Source organism: Phyllobates terribilis, unplaced genomic scaffold (assembly GCF_046119375.1).
Source record: "Phyllobates terribilis strain yellow unplaced genomic scaffold, ASM4611937v1 Scaffold_4__5_contigs__length_816908805, whole genome shotgun sequence".
Classification (NCBI taxonomy): domain Eukaryota; kingdom Metazoa; phylum Chordata; class Amphibia; order Anura; family Dendrobatidae; genus Phyllobates; species Phyllobates terribilis.
The window spans coordinates 474,300,463-474,317,913 of NW_027362764.1; the positions used below are offsets into that span (position 1 = coordinate 474,300,463).

The 17,451-nt window shown below is 44.8% G+C and overlaps 1 protein-coding gene across 2 annotated transcripts in view; it reads right to left on the reverse strand.

The window, feature by feature from the left end:
- Positions 1–17,451, reverse strand: part of ACD (ACD shelterin complex subunit and telomerase recruitment factor) — a 74,111-nt gene that overhangs the window by 54,816 nt on the left and 1,844 nt on the right. Inside the window, exons 2-4 of one of the 2 annotated variants that reach the window (XM_073678700.1) lie at positions 17,255–17,379; positions 15,984–16,114; positions 4,551–4,641 (exon numbers count right to left, since the gene is read on the reverse strand). In XM_073678700.1, coding sequence (XP_073534801.1) covers positions 4,551–4,641; positions 15,984–16,114; positions 17,255–17,362 — 330 coding nt within the window. In that variant the 5' untranslated portion in view covers positions 17,363–17,379. Of the gene's footprint in view, positions 1–4,550; positions 4,659–15,983; positions 16,117–17,254; positions 17,380–17,451 lie in introns of those variants that run through there. The other variant, XM_073678701.1, reaches the window with a different exon arrangement.

Here is a 17,451-nt window from a genome sequence, read left to right on the forward strand (position 1 = left end):
ACCCCTCCTCTTTATAATGCCCCATGCAGGCTGTTCCCCACCTTATAATGCCCCATGCATGCTGTCACCCCTCCTCTTTATAATGCCCCATGCAGGCTGTTCCCCACCTTATAATGCCCCATGCATGCTGTCACCCCTCCTCTTTATAATGCCCCATGCAGGATGTCCCCCCTCCTCTTTATAATGCCCCATGCAGGATGCCCCCCCCCCCCTCTTTATAAAGCCCCATGCAGGCTGTTCCCCACCTTATAATGCCCCATGCATGCTGTCACCCCTCCTCTTTATAATGCCCCATGCAGGCTGTTCCCCACCTTATAATGCCTCATGCAGGCTGTCACCCCTCCTCTTTATAATGCCCCATGCAGGCTGTTCCCCACCTTATAATGCCCCATGCATGCTGTCACCCCTCCTCTTTATAATGCCCCATGCAGGATGTCCCCCCTCCTCTTTATAATGCCCCATGCAGGATGTCCCCCCCCCCTCTTTATAATGCCCCATGCAGGCTGTTCCCCACCTTATAATGCCCCATGCATGCTGTCACCCCTCCTCTTTATAATGCCCCATGCAAGCTGTTCCCCACCTTATAATGCCCCATGCATGCTGTCACCCCTCCTCTTTATAATGCCCCATGCAGGATGTCCCCCCTCCCTCTTTATAATGCCCCATGCAGGATGTCACCCCTCCTCTTTATAATGCCCCATGCAAGCTGTTCCCCACCTTATAATGCCCCATGCATGCTGTCACCCCTCCTCTTTATAATGCCCCATGCAGGATGTCCCCCCTCCCTCTTTATAATGCCCCATGCAGGATGTCACCCCTCCTCTTTATAATGCCCCATGCAGGCTGTTCCCCACCTTATAATGCCTCATGCAGGCTGTCGCCCCTCCTCTTTATAATGCCCCATGCAGGATGTCCCCCCCCCCTCTTTATAATGCCCCATGCAGGCTGTTCCCCACCTTATAATGCCCCATGCATGCTGTCACCCCTCCTCTTTATAATGCCCTATGCAGGATGTCCCCCCCTCTCTTTATAATGCCCCATGCAGGCTGTTCCCCCTCCTCTTTATAATGCCCCATGCAGGATGTCCCCCCCCCCTCTTTATAATGCCCCATGCAGGCTGTTCCCCACCTTATAATGCCCCATGCATGCTGTCACCCCTCCTCTTTATAATGCCCTATGCAGGATGTCCCCCCCTCTCTTTATAATGCCCCATGCAGGATGTCCCCCCTCCTCTTTATAATGCCCCATGCAGGATGTCCCCCCCCCCTCTTTATAATGCCCCATGCAGGCTGTTCCCCACCTTATAATGCCCCATGCATGCTGTCACCCCTCCTCTTTATAATGCCCCATGCAAGCTGTTCCCCACCTTATAATGCCCCATGCATGCTGTCACCCCTCCTCTTTATAATGCCCCATGCAGGATGTCCCCCCTCCCTCTTTATAATGCCCCATGCAGGATGTCACCCCTCCTCTTTATAATGCCCCATGCAAGCTGTTCCCCACCTTATAATGCCCCATGCATGCTGTCACCCCTCCTCTTTATAATGCCCCATGCAGGATGTCCCCCCTCCCTCTTTATAATGCCCCATGCAGGATGTCACCCCTCCTCTTTATAATGCCCCATGCAGGCTGTTCCCCACCTTATAATGCCTCATGCAGGCTGTCGCCCCTCCTCTTTATAATGCCCCATGCAGGATGTCCCCCCCCCCTCTTTATAATGCCCCATGCAGGCTGTTCCCCACCTTATAATGCCCCATGCATGCTGTCACCCCTCCTCTTTATAATGCCCTATGCAGGATGTCCCCCCCTCTCTTTATAATGCCCCATGCAGGATGCCCCCCGCCCTTCTCTTTATACTGCCCCATGCCTCCATACATTAAAAAAAAAAAAAATCAAATACTCACCTCCCTTCTCCTCACCTGCTACCTGCTGCCTGCTGCTCGGGTCCGAACTCCAGCGTTGTCGGCGTCTTCCCGCTCTGCGCTCCCTGTGACGGCTCAGGGGAGGGCGCGGTGTAAAGGCGTCACCGCACCCTCTGACCTGAGACGTCACAGGGAGTGCAGAGCAGGAAGACAGCTGATCTGCGGAGGCACGGGGAGAGGTAAGTATCCAGCTGCCGGGGCCCTGAGCAAGCGGCGGAGAAGGGCGGGCGCTGACACCGCTCTCCTCCGCCCATAGCCCAGCGGGGTGCGCGACCGCCAGTGGGCCCCTCTGCCTGCTCAGGGCCCCGGCATTTGCCCGGGTGCACCGGGTGCTGACGCCGGCCCTGATAGTAGCAGAGCGCTTCTTTAACTCCGTCACGATACAAGACGTATATTTACGTCATATGTCGTGTCCCTGACTTTATGCTGAACCTGCATCTTTCCCTGTACATGAGATAGGATTCAGATACACGGAAAGGAAACCACTCCTGGTCAATCACACAGATAGAATCTGGCACTCAAAATTGCAGAAAGTGTAGTTTTTAATAGTCCAACAGGAATAATAGAAAAGCAATCCACATAAATGTAACGTTTCGGTTGTTAAGCCACGACCTTCATCAGAAAATTGCTAGGAGGACATCAGTAGTAATCAAAGCTATGGAGCAGGGGCATGTAAGGCCAAGTGAAGAGGCACTCCCTGTACATGATGGCTGATTTAATCAGCTGTCATTTGCCTTTAACATCGGAGCTCCACCCACAGCTGTGAACTAGTTCAATCCCACTATCAATCTCCGACAGCGGAATTTAACATGCTCCGGCCGGAAGCATGTCATTCCGGGAGCCCGTCGGCGACCATGTCACATGATTGCGGGGCACGGATGGGTTGTCATGGCAGCTGGAGGTCTGCAGAAGACCCCCGTGCCTGTCATTACAATACTCCTGTGAACGCCAGGTCGTGTCCGGCGTTCATAGGAGATGATGATTTCTGTGATCCATAGCAGGGCCGAAGCCCTGATATGTATAGCCGGCGATCGGACGATGGCAGCTTCAAGTCTCCTAAGGGGTCTATTAAATAAAGTAAAAAAAAAAAGTTTTTAAAAATATGAAAAAAATAAACACAAAAGTTCAAATCAACCTTTTTTGAAAATAAAATAATTAAAAAAACAAACATGTTTAGTATTCAACCTACTGTATATAACGCCCAAATTAGTAAGATACTTCCATATATAATACACAACCTACAAACGGACGGAAGTCAAGCAGCAATCAAGAGTTCAATAAAATATAATCTTTGACGGCAATTATTAAAATCAATTAAAGAAAGGAGAAAAAAATAGCAGACAAGAAGATTCAAACACTGATCATATTTCATTGCTCCACTAGAGAGGGAGCCACAATGATATCCCAGAAAAAGGACCTAGGATCCCTCATACAGCTAAGTACACAATTGTATCAAATTTGATCCAGCCACGTTAGATATATAAAGTGCTGCTGTGCCAAATATTAAGGAGGATCTGTCCCAAATAAATGTATGTAAATATTGAACACACTCTATGGCCTAATAGAATATAAGTGTCACTGTGCTTTTAGTGCAAAATTATATCCAGGAAATCACAATGGGTTGTTCAATTATATTGCACAGACATCTCAGGACTTACCATGGGTAAAGTGCATCTGTGCTTATTGGGTGGTCCTCCGTAAGTTCGCCAGTAATCTTACATAAGGTGCTGCTGTGCTCAGTGCATGGTAGTGTCCAAGTACATATAATGGATCATTATGGCCTAACCAGAAAAAGTGTCACTATAAATCCAGTCAAATTACTAAAATATCCTACTCCATCAAATAAGGGAGGAATGCTGCTCTCCAAAAAGGAGCTAATCGTACCAAGAAACAATCAACAATATCAGATGGCTGCATAACCCATCACCAATTCAGGAAATGTCTGGATACAAAAAGTCATAGTAAATGGATCCCCATGGGGATTAACCATCACATAGGTCATATTCTTTTCTCCCTTTTACATTCTTACTATAATCTAGTGATTTAATGTGATACCTGCCATATATCTATTATATCTGTGTGCCATGCTACATTACCAATCCATATCCATTTACTATGACTTTCTGAATCCAGACGTTTCCTGAATTGGTGATGGGTTATGCAGCCATCTGATATTGTTCATTGTTTCTTGGTACGATTAGCTCCTTTTTGGAGAGCAGCATTCCTCCCTTATTTGATGGAGTAGGATATTTTAGTAATTTGACTGGATTCAGGATTTAATAGTTAATTAATCTAGGGTCATCAACATGTTTAGTGACTTTTTTTCTGGTTAGGCCATAATGATCCATTATATGTACTTGGACACTACCATGCACTGAGCACAGCAGCACCTTACGTAAGATTACTGGTGAACTTACGGAGGACCACCCAATAAGCACAGATGCACTTTACCCATGGTAAGTTTAAAACCCAGACACATAAAATGAGGAATAATTTATTTTCTATAAAGATAGCATTCATAGAATAAAAAGTGATGAAATCTGTGATGCAGAAGAAACCCCTCTATAAAGGTAAGGCATCTTTAGTAAACATGATATTGTTATGATGGGTAATATGGCGTGCACTTACCAGATCTTCCACTGCGGTGAAACACAAACAGAATTTTTTCAAAATGATAATCTTGTTCTTGATGTTCATTAGTGAGAAGTGTTCATCTTCACTAACAATGGAAAATAGCTGTCAGGCATTTAAACAAACAAGATCACCAGTTTGGCTCAATAAAAGGACTTCAAAATAAGTACATAGTTACACTAAAAAAGTGAAAGGAGAACAGAGTCTTTAACGAGTTCAAGACCAGGCCTTTTATATTTAACCATTTTTTCATAAAATGTGGAGAATACTTTTTATGTTAATTTCATATGCTATTTTTCATACACTATTTTGAATATGAAAATAAACTAAAACAAATGTCTGTTTTTTTCATATTTTTATGACCAAAAGGACCATGAAAAAAAAAACACATTTTCTAAATTCTTTTCCCTTTTCTGGTAACAATTTTTATATATTGGACACTTTTTCTTATAGGGAAAGGTGCCCCTCATTCTGGTATGCATGGCACCCCACACAAAAAAAATAAAGGATTATACTCACATTCCTTCCTCGGCTGCAGCGCTGCGTCCTATTCTGCTGCCAGCAGCTGATCTCAGTGTGAGCCACGTATGACGTCACTGCCATGCACCGTCACACAGTGAGATGATCTGCCAGATGATTCACTGCTCTGCACGCCGGGACTATAGGCGTGGGGAGTAGTGACTTCATTCTCCTTATTGGCGGATGCACACTGTAGTCGCAGCTCCTGCAGCAGCTGGGCGATCGCGTATGCCCGCTATTAAAGAACATGAATATTCACTACTCTCCACGCCCATGGGAATGGGGAGTAATTAATATTCATGCTCTTTAATAGCGGGGACACGCGACCGTCAAGACGCTGCAGGAGCCGGCAGCGGCTGCTGACTATGCGTACTATTAAGGAGAATGAATATTCAGTGCTCCACACGCCCATGGGCGTAGGGAGCAGTGAATACTCATTTTATTTAGCAGCAGACACATTGTTGACTGCAGCAGGCGGCTGCTGCCTCCTGTGCTCTGCCGCTGCAGCTCCACCCACCTTCCAAAGCCATATTTGGACTATAAGACGCACCCCCACTTTCCTCCAAAATTTTGGAGGAAAAAAAGAGCGTCTTATAGTCCGAAAAATACGGTACTTTTTTTTTACCCAATTTCTCCTTGTAACTGGGGCTAGTAAATTTAGCACCAATAACAGGGAATATTTAGCCTCCAGGCTATATAGCAGAGCTGATGAGGTCTCCTATGACCCAGTAGTTGCTGCTCCCTCCATTCAGTGATTCCAGAGGAGCAAGCACGGTCAGTGCTTCTTATTACTGTATAAACAGCGCTTGTTAAGAGCTGTATATAGAGCAATAGAGATGGCAGCGACGGTAAGAAGATGTCTATGCCTTCTCTATATGGCATCCAGCTGCGTCTGACAGCCAGCAACCCGCTCATACTATATTTTGCAGTGACGTTTTAGAATGTCACTGCAGAGTACAATGTGGACCTGCCCAGATGTTTATAGTATATGAGCAGTCCAGAAGAAGTTAAGCATTAAATGAATCCTAGTTTTTATCAGTAGTTAAAATTTATTTTCAGATTATCACAAACAGGTAATGTCACACCAGTGTGGCACACAATATTGCCTAAGATTGTTCCTGCCCTGTTCTAAATATACTAAGACTCACACTGTATAGGTAGGGGCCTGATTAGTACCTGATAAAGTTACCCCCCATCCGTCCCAGCAGTTGGACCCTCAGTGATCCCGAGATTGTGGCTCTACAGCTTCATCTTCAATAAGGCAGAGGTGTTCGACCTCTGCACCATGCAATGTCAGAGGGACTGCCAGACAAAATCAAGTGCTGTACTCGACTATTTCTTGTAGATTCATTGTCAACAGATAGAGTGGCGTTCAAGCAAGTGCAGCTCCACTCCATTCAAAATCAGCCTGCAGAGCTGCAATCTTTGGATTGCTGGGGGTCTAACTGCTGGGATGGATAGGGAATAACTAACTTTTGACAATAACAATTGAACTTTGGTGAGAAGCCGATCAGCACCCGTCCTCTTTATTGTTTACCAAGACACAATGTACATCAGCATGGGACTAATGGGATGAGTTGGTTAAATTAGAAGGCTGAAACCCATGCAGGGGCGGACTGGCCCACCGGAGGATTGGGAAAAACCCCTGTGGGCCCCGGGTCCCGATGGCCACGCCCCGCCCCCCCAGGCCCTGTACAGAGAACAGAAGGCCCCCCCCAGTTCGCTAATCGTATCGGCAGCAATACCAATATGATCAGTGATGAGCCCTCTGCAGCGGCAAAGCAGGGAGAGCGATCTCCCTGCTCTGCCTGCTGCCGCAGTGCCCCTCTGCCTCCTCTGCGCAGCGCGACACTGCCGGCGCATGCGCAGGAGGTCAGTCTCAGGGCGATGACGTCATCGCCCTGGGACTGCTTCCTGTGCGCACTGTGGAGGACGGACCCGGCGTCGCCCCATGCAGCGGCAGCAGAATCTATGGGCTCCTGTCAGGTATATATTATTGGAGGCAGCAGAATGTATGGGCTCCTGTCCGGTATATATTATTGGAGGCAGCAGAATGTATGGGCTCCTGTCCGGTATATATTATTGGAGGCAGCAGAATGTATGGGCTCCTGTCCGGTATATATTATTGGAGGCAGCAGAATGTATGGGCTCCTGTCCGGTATATATTATTGGAGGCAGCAGAATGTATGGGCTCCTGTCCGGTATATATTATTGGAGGCAGCAGAATGTATGGGCTCCTGTCCGGTATATATTATTGGAGGCAGCAGAATGTATGGGCTCCTGTCCGGTATATATTATTGGAGGCAGCAGAATGTATGGGCTCCTGTCCGGTATATATTATTGGAGGCAGCAGAATGTATGGGCTCCTGTCCGGTATATATTATTGGAGGCAGCAGAATGTATGGGCTCCTGTCCGGTATATATTATTGGAGGCAGCAGAATGTATGGGCTCCTGTCCGGTATATATTATTGGAGGCAGCAGAATGTATGGGCTCCTGTCCGGTATATATTATTGGAGGCAGCAGAATGTATGGGCTCCTGTCCGGTATATATTATTGGAGGCAGCAGAATGTATGAGCTCCTGTCCGGTATATATTATTGGAGGCAGCAGAATGTATGGGCTCCTGTCCGGTATATATTATTGGAGGCAGCAGAATGTATGGGCTCCTGTCCGGTATATATTATTGGAGGCAGCAGAGTGTATGGGCTCCTGTCCGGTATATATTATTGGAGGCAGGAGAATGTATGGGCTCCTGTCCGGTATATATTATTGGAGGCAGCAGAGTGTATGGGCTCCTGTCCGGTATATATTATTGGAGGCAGGAGAATGTATGGGCTCCTGTCCGGTATATATTATTGGAGGCAGCAGAGTGTATGGGCTCCTGTCCGGTATATATTATTGGAGGCAGGAGAATGTATGGGCTCCTGTCCGGTATATATTATTGGAGGCAGCAGAGTGTATGGGCTCCTGTCCGGTATATATTATTGGAGGCAGGAGAATGTATGGGCTCCTGTCCGGTATATATTATTGGAGGCAGCAGAGTGTATGGGCTCCTGTCCGGTATATATTATTGGAGGCAGGAGAATGTATGGGCTCTTGTCAGGTATATATTATTGGAGGCAGCAGAATCTATGGGCTCCTGTCAGGTATATATTATTGGAGGCAGCAGAATCTATGGGCTCCTGTCAGGTATATATTATTGGAGGCAGCAGAATCTATGGGCTCCTGTCAGGTATATATTATTGGAGGCAGCAGAATCTATGGGCTCCTGTCAGGTATATATTATTGGAGGCAGCAGAATCTATGGGCTCCTGTCAGGTATATATTATTGGAGGCAGCAGAATCTATGGGCTCCTGTCAGGTATATATTATTGGAGGCAGCAGAATGTATGGGCTCCTACCAGGTATATATTATTGGAGGCAGCAGAATGTATGGGCTCCTGTCAGGTATATATTATTGGAGGCAGCAGAATGTATGGGCTCCTGTCAGGTATATATTAGGTATATATTATTGGAGGCAGCAGAATGTATGGGCTCCTACCAGGTATATATTATTGGAGCCAGCAGAATGTATGGGCTCCAGTCAGGTATATATTATTGGAGGCAGCAGAATCTATGGGCTCCAGTCAGGTATATATTATTGGAGGCAGGAGAATTTATGGGCTCCAGTCAGGTATATATTATTGGAGCCAGCAGACTGTATGGGCTACTATCAGGTATATATTATTGGAGGCAGCAGAATCTATGGGCTCCAGTCAGGTATATATTATTGGAGGCAGCAGAATGTATGGGCTCCTACCAGGTATATATTATTGGACCCAGCAGAATCTATGGGCTCCTGTCAGGTATATATTAGGTATATATTATTGGAGGCAGCAGAATGTATGGGCTCCTGTCAGGTATATATTATTGGACCCAGCAGAATCTATGGGCTCCTGTCAGGTATATATTATTGGAGGCAGCAGAATCTATGGGCTCCTGTCAGGTATATATTATTGGAGGCAGCAGAATCTATGGGCTCCTGTCAGGTATATATTAATGGAGCCAGCAGAATGTATGGGCTCCTGTCAGGTATACATTATTGGAGGCAGCAGAATGTATGGGCTCCTGTCAGGTATATATTATTGGAGGCAGCAGAATGTATGGGCTCCTGTCAGGTATATATTATTGGAGGCAGCAGAATGTATGGGCTCCTGTCAGGTATATATTATTGGAGGCAGCAGAATGTATGGGCTCCTGTCAGGTATATATTATTGGAGGCAGCAGAATGTATGGGCTCCTGTCAGGTATATATTAATGGAGCCAGCAGAATGTATGGGCTCCTGTCAGGTATACATTATTGGAGGCAGCAGAATGTATGGGCTCCTGTCAGGTATATATTATTGGAGGCAGCAGAATGTATGGGCTCCTGTCAGGTATATATTATTGGAGGCAGCAGAATGTATGGGCTCCTACCAGGTATATATTATTGGAGCCAGCAGAATGTATGGGCTCCTGTCAGGTATATATTATTGGAGGCAGCAGAATCTATGGGCTCCAGTCAGGTATATATATTATTGGAGGCAGGAGAATTTATGGGCTCCAGTCAGGTATATATTATTGGAGGCAGCAGAATGTATGGGCTCCTCTCAGGTATATATTATTGGAGGCAGGAGAATGTATGGGCTCCAGTCAGGTATATATTATTGGAGGCAGGAGAATGTATGGGCTCCAGTCAGGTATATATTATTGGAGGCAGGAGAATGTATGGGCTCCAGTCAGGTATATATTATTGGAGGCAGGAGAATGTATGGGCTCCTGTCAGGTATATATTATTGGAGGCAGCAGAATCTAAGGGCTACTATCAGGTATATATTATTGGAGGCAGCAGAATCTATGGGCTCCAGTCAGGTATATATTATTGGAGGCAGGAGAATGTATGGGCTCCTGTCAGGTATATATTATTGGAGGCAGCAGAATGTATGGGCTCCTGTCAGGTATATATTATTGGAGGCAGGAGAATGTATGGGCTCCTGTCAGGTATATATTATTGGAGGCAGCAGAATGTATGGGCTCCTACAGGTATATATTATTGGAGGCAGCAGAATGTATGGGCTCCTACCAGGTATATATTATTGGACCCAGCAGAATCTATGGGCTCCTGTCAGGTATATATTAGGTATATATTATTGGAGGCAGCAGAATGTATGGGCTCCTGTCAGGTATATATTATTGGACCCAGCAGAATCTATGGGCTCCTGTCAGGTATATATTATTGGAGGCAGGAGAATGTATGGGCTCCTGTCAGGTATATATTATTGGAGGCAGCAGAATCTATGGGCTCCTGTCAGGTATATATTATTGGAGGCAGGAGAATGTATGGGCTCCTGTCAGGTATATATTATTGGAGGCAGGAGAATGTATGGGCTCCTGTCAGGTATATATTATTGGAGGCAGGAGAATGTATGGGCTCCAGTCAGGTATATATTATTGGAGGCAGGAGAATGTATGGGCTCCAGTCAGGTATATATTATTGGAGGCAGGAGAATGTATGGGCTCCTGTCAGGTATATATTATTGGAGGCAGCAGAATCTAAGGGCTACTATCAGGTATATATTATTGGAGGCAGCAGAATCTATGGGCTCCAGTCAGGTATATATTATTGGAGGCAGGAGAATGTATGGGCTCCTGTCAGGTATATATTATTGGAGCCAGGAGAATGTATGGGCTCCTGTCAGGTATATATTATTGGAGGCAGCAGAATCTATGGGCTCCTGTCAGGTATATATTATTGGAGGCAGCAGAATGTATGGGCTCCTGTCAGGTATATATTATTGGAGGCAGCAGAATGTATGGGCTCCTGTCAGGTATATATTATTGGAGGCAGGAAAATGTATGGGCTCCTGTCAGGTATATATTATTGGAGGCAGGAAAATGTATGGGCTCCTGTCAGGTATATATTATTGGAGGCAGCAGAATGTATGGGCACCTGTCAGGTATATATTATTGGAGGCAGGAGAATGTATTGTCTCCTGTCAGGTATATATTATTGGAGGCAGCAGAATCTATGGGCTCCTGTCAGGTATATATTATTTGATAATCATGCCCATTGCCCAGCTCCCGCCATATGTTGATCGCCAGCCGGATAAAACAAGGCAGCTGAGGGCTGGGATTCGCAGCATGGTAAGGCCCAAGCGTTCTTGGCCCCCCACGCTGAAAATCGCAGCCCGCAGCAACCCCTGAAAATGGCGCATTCATCATAGCACCATTTCCAGGTGCTTTACCCGGCTCTTCCAGCGGCCCTGGTGGTGAGTGGCACCCTGGGTAATAATAGGGTTAGTACCAGGCCAGCTTTGTATTATCAGCTGGTACTAAGCCCGAAATTCATGGTGTCACGCCAAATTAGACATAGCCACCATGAATTTCTAGTAAACAGAAAAAAAAAAAAAAAAGACAATTTTTTTTTTTTTTTTTTTTTTTATTAAAAATAAGACACATTTAGGGACTCCATCTTTAATAAAGAAAAATCCTCACTCCAACGTAATCCATAGGTCTTCTGTCTTCAGCTCTGCTACATCTTTGCCATGAGACAAATATGTCTGCTGACAGAGATGAGCCGGCACAGAATGACACTGGAGCACTGTTACTGTGTAGTGCGGCACTATGTTGCTTTTTTGTCATTTCATGCAGTGAAGAAATCTTGGGAAAAGTGTGGATTGTGCTCTGGAAGTGATCAATTATAGCTAACTATGTTATTTTCTGCAGAGATAAGTCCTGAATAGAAGATGTGATATATCGGTCTGCGGCAGATAAAGAACTTCACCTAGAGACATCACTGGTGAGTATGTGTATTACCTATACACAAACAATGACACTATATACAGAGCTCCTGTGTATAATGTCACTGGTGATCACTGTATTACCTATACACACACACACACACACACACACACACACACTATATACAGAGCTCCTGTGCATAATGTCACTGGTGATCACTGTATTACCTATACACACACACACACACACACACACACACACACACACACACACACTATATACAGAGCTCCTGTGCATAATGTCACTGGTGATCACTGTATTACCTATACACACACACTGACACTATATACAGAGCTCCTGTGCATAAGGTCACTGGTGATCACTGTATTACCTATACACACACACTGACACTATATACAGAGCTCCTGTGTGTAATGTCACTGGTGATCACTGTATTACCTCTACACAGAGCTCCTGTGTATAATGTCACTGATAATCTCTACACTATCTGTACACTGACTCTATATACAGAGCTTTTTACATTTTCATTATCAGTCACTATCTGGTGCCATTATGTGCCATGGTCGTGGCGGTATTTGTCCCTTGTATGTGGTATTACTCGGACAGTCACTATGTGGTGGTAATATGTGGTCTTCTCATAGTGTGGCAGTATATATTCCTTGTACTTGGTAGTATTTGATCACTATATGGTGGTATGTGTTCTGGTCATGGTGTGGCGGTATTTCTCTCTTCTATATGGTATTATTAGTCTAGGTATAGTGGATTGTTATCAGTCATTTGTTTTTTTTGGATATTAAGAATGGGAACATTCTTTATTTGCAATACATATTAAATACTTGGATGTTTAACCTCTCCCTGTGTTGTGACTACTACACAGCAGCAGAGATGCACATCAGCTCAAGACGCAAAAAATAAGCCGTCACACAGCCCAAGATCCAAAAATATGAGAAAACTACGATGCGCAGAACATGGCGCGAAAAGTGTGATTTTTTTTTTTCAAACTTGTGAATTTGTTTTCACCACTTAGATACCAATAAAGGTATACATGTTTGGTATCTACGAACTCGTACTAACCCGAGGCATCATACTGTCACGTCGGTTTTACCATATAGTGAACATGGTGACTAAAAAACCCAATAAACAAACGTGTAATTGCACTTTTTTTGCAATTTTACTGCACTTGGAATTTTTGTTGCCATTTCCCTGTACACTATATGGTAAAATAAATGATTGCATCTGAAAGTAAAACTCGTCCCACAAAAAAAACGTCTTTCCTGCTGCTACAGACTTTTATATGACTACAATTTACATTCTGCGGCTTACACAAACATTTTTGCAGTTTACAAGACACTTCTTACACTTGCTTGCACCCAGGTTTCATGTGAAAGTGTTCTCAAAGCTGAAAATTGTAAAAAATCGTCTGAGGTCTTCGATTGGACAGGAGCTTTTAGAGTCACTCCTTCTGTTGAACATTGAGTGTGACATTTCAAGGAGTTTAGACTATGATGACATTATTAATACATATGCAATATCATCTTCTGTTCTGAAAAAAAAAAAACTTTTGTAATTTTGCTGCTGATTGACTGTTAGTGTGTGTTTATTTGTTGTTTTGGACCTTTCACTAACAATTGAATGGTACTGTATTATAGAGGAGAGAAAACGTGCAATACAAACTTCCAAAATGCTTACAGAATTCTTTAAGTTTTCCCAGTGGGCCAAGTTTGGTGCTGCTACAATGATGCTGGCTGCTGGGATGCTAGATAGATGCAGGTTCAATTTGTGGCACTTACACTTTAAGAGAATGTACCTTGAAAGTATTTATTGTTATTGTTCTGTTATGGCACTTTATCACACACTGATGTGAATAAGATAACAGTGTCTCTCTTTTGCCAGGAGTGTTTCTTTAGTTTGTTATTCATTCATTATATTGGTTATTTATTGGTTAATAAAGTGGATTCATTTTGAAAGAGTTTGTGGACTTATGTTATTCCTATATACGGTAACTGCATGGTGCTGGTGGGCCCCAAGATTGATTTTTTTCCTGGTGGGCCCCAGGTACTCCAGTCTGGCGCTGAACCCATGCCTTAATCCAGGGGTCCTCAAACTACGGCCCGCGGGCAACATGCGGCCCGCGGAGGACTTTTATCCGGCCCGCCGGGCTATGGGCGAATGAGAGGAGAGCGGTGCCATTGCCCGCCCTTCCCCCCGCTTGCTCAGGGCCCCGGCAGGCGGATACTTACCTCTCCCCGTGCCTCTGCAGATCCGCTGTCTTCCTGCTCTGCGCTTCCTGTGAGGTCTCAGGTCAGAGGGCGCGGTGACGTCTTTACACCGAGTGCCGTCACAGGAAGCGCAGAGCTGGACAACGCCGCCGCGACGCTGGAGTCCAGACCAGAGTAGAGCAGCAGCAGCAAGTGAGGTGAGTACTGGATTTTTTTTTTATGTATGGAGGCATAGGTCATTATATGGGGGGGGGGGGGGAGGGTGACATGCTGCATTATATGGGGGGGTGACATGCTGCATTATATGGGGGGGGTGACATGCTGCATGGGGCATTATATGGGGGGGGGGGGGGAGGGTGACATGCTGCATTATATGGGGGGGTGACATGCTGCATGGGGCATTATATGGGGGGAGGGGTGACATGCTGCATGGGGCATTATATGGGGGGAGGGGTGACATGCTGCATGGGGCATTATATGGGGGGGAGGGGTGACATGCTGCATGGGGCATTATATGGGGGGAGGGGTGACATGCTGCATGGGGCATTATATGGGGGGGAGGGGTGACATGCTGCATGGGGCATTATATGGGGGGGGAGGGGTGACATGCTGCATGGGGCATTATATGGTGTGAGAAAGGGACATCCGACATGGGGCATTATAAGGGGGGGAGGGGAAGACAGCCTGCATATGGCATTATAAGGGGGAAACAGCCTGCCTATTGGGAACATTTACCTGCCCATTGAGGACCTATGCTGCCTATTGGGGACCTATGCTGCCTATTGGGGATATTTACCTGCCTATTGGGTACAGTTACCTGCCTATTGAAATACCGGTTGATTTAACTTTACTTGTTCTTCATTTTAAATATTGTATTTGTTCCTGTATTGTTTTTTTCACTTCAAAATAAGATAAGATATGTGCAGTGTGCATAGGAATTTGTTCATAGTTTTTTTTAAAAACTATATTCCGGCCCTCCAATGGTCTGAGGGACCGTGAACTGGCCCCCTGTTTAAAAAGTTTGAGGACCCCTGCCTTAATCAATCAGGTGCATAGCTTATTAATGGTCTTGTATGAGAATTGTAAATGCTCACAGTGCGGATTTGAGTGGATTGTTCATACAGATTTGTGTAACACACATGTTCCACGCCCCATAATAGAGGTTTATAACGTAAAGTCACTATACCTAATGTGCTTGGGTCTGCTGCCGCTGCCTCAGATACAAAGAATGGTCCCCCATCTTCATCTACAAAAAGGCTAAAGGCCGCTGTGGAGGCACGAGGAGTACTGTGGATAGTCTGAACCACACCTCCCCTGCCTGTGGCCTGCAGCAGATTGGACGCATTACCATCATCATCATCATCATCATCATCATCACAGATGGTCCATCCCACCAATGAAAAGACAGAGGAGGAGACCAGAGACTAGTTTGGAGGCGAAGATGAGACACTGATCTCAGGGACAGAAGCAGTGGATGCAGAACGGATGCCATTAGGTACAGTAACTTCCCAACAGAAATGTGCCGTCCTATTTAATGTGGGGGGGAATGGAGAAACACTAACAAGCCTTCATCGTCTCACTTGAAAGCATGGTTAGTATTCAGTGACAGCAAAGAGATCTTGCAAATGAAGGTATATTTGACAGCTACAAAGCTTTTCATTACCCAAGGATTATGTTTTATTTGCATGAAACTAGAAAAAAAACATAGAGGTGGTCTCTGACTCAGGGCCCTCCCCATGAATTAAACAGAGGGCTGTGAAATCTCTGTCCAGAAGCAACTCCTGCAATGATGAGCCATTCACCCATGATTAGAGAAGCCAAATATAGAGCTGATTGCTGCAGCAGCTCCCACTCAGACATAGAAGGAAACCCTTCAAAGGGGGAAAAGAGCAATAGTGGGAATCTCCAAACCTTTCTAGTGTCTCCTGTGCCTCCTTGGTGATGATTGCTCTGATGTAGTACTTCTGGTCAGAAATATTGATGACAGCTTCTGGATACTGGCAGTCATCGGCGTAGACTGAGCAATCTGGCATCCTCAGAAACTAAAGCAAGACAGTGAATTAGGAACACTTGCAATGAATAGTACAATAATGGCTTCGATATGCAGCATATAAGACAAGGTACAAGTCACCGAGAAGTTTACTGTTTGGACATGTTGTAAAACCACAAGCAGGGCCATACTTCAGTTCCTGAGAGTTTTGTTGTACACAGAGTTTTTTTTCTGGAACGCTTCCTTTTCATTTCCACTGTAAAAACACTTTCCTGCTTATATGTTCAGTCTTTTGAGTCTTTCTTCCTCTTCGGGTTTTAAAAAACACATTGTGGTAAAAAAGAAAGAAAATATCACGTCTTTTATATGGCTCCTGAGCAGAGCTGTGACAGGGACATCGAAATGCCACAAGGGGGTCGAATTATGAAGAATCCAAGGGTCATGACTGGAGCTAATGAACCTGGACTAGTGTCAGAAAGTCAATGCCTCTCTGGACTAGTCTTGCTTCATTACCATACATCGAGCTGATGTAGATAAGTTAGTTAACTTTACTACAATATATTCAGTTATGTAAAACATTGCTGAGTAAGGTTTTGAATGACCTAACCGGTTCCCTTTAAATTATAGCTAAAAAAAAAAACCTAAAACTAATAAAAACAACTAAGGTTTGCTGTAATGTGCCATGTTACAGCCACACGGAGGGGGTTCAAGTAAGAGAATGCACATAGACAATTACTTGTGCCGAGTCAGAATCATTTGGTTTGCAACTCGAAAGCATCAGACAAAATATTTTAATGGACCGGTAGCCTGAGTTCATACGTGCTAAATCTTTAATGGAGAATTGGACTGTCTGGCATCAAACTCATCATCTTCATGATTCCAGTTTCTTTGAATTGAATAAATGGCAGTCCAACCTTTATATGCGTCCATGGTGAGAGCTTTCATGTAAGGTTCCTAATCCAAAATGTCTAAATTTACCTAAGATAACCTAACACAAGCGTCTAAGGCAGTGCACACATGCGTTACTTGGGGTATGTCGGTGTGATAACTGCCCAATAGAACGTTTCTCCCGCAGTTGTCCAACATCTGCTGGCATCTGATGGCCTTATTATTATTATTATTAGTGTGTATTTTATTATGTTATGTTGCTTTGAATATAAAATAACAAATTATGAAATCTTATACAACCTACCTCCACTACCTGACCGGGGACCGGCTTTTGCTTAACAATCGCACTGTCATACTTAGCAATGCAGTCAATGATCCAGGGGTAACCGATTAAGGAATGATATCCCGCCATATCTGCTGTTCAATGACCTATATATACACACACATATAAAACATACAGAAAACTAAAAATTACCAGCGGTAGCAGGAAATAACATTCTA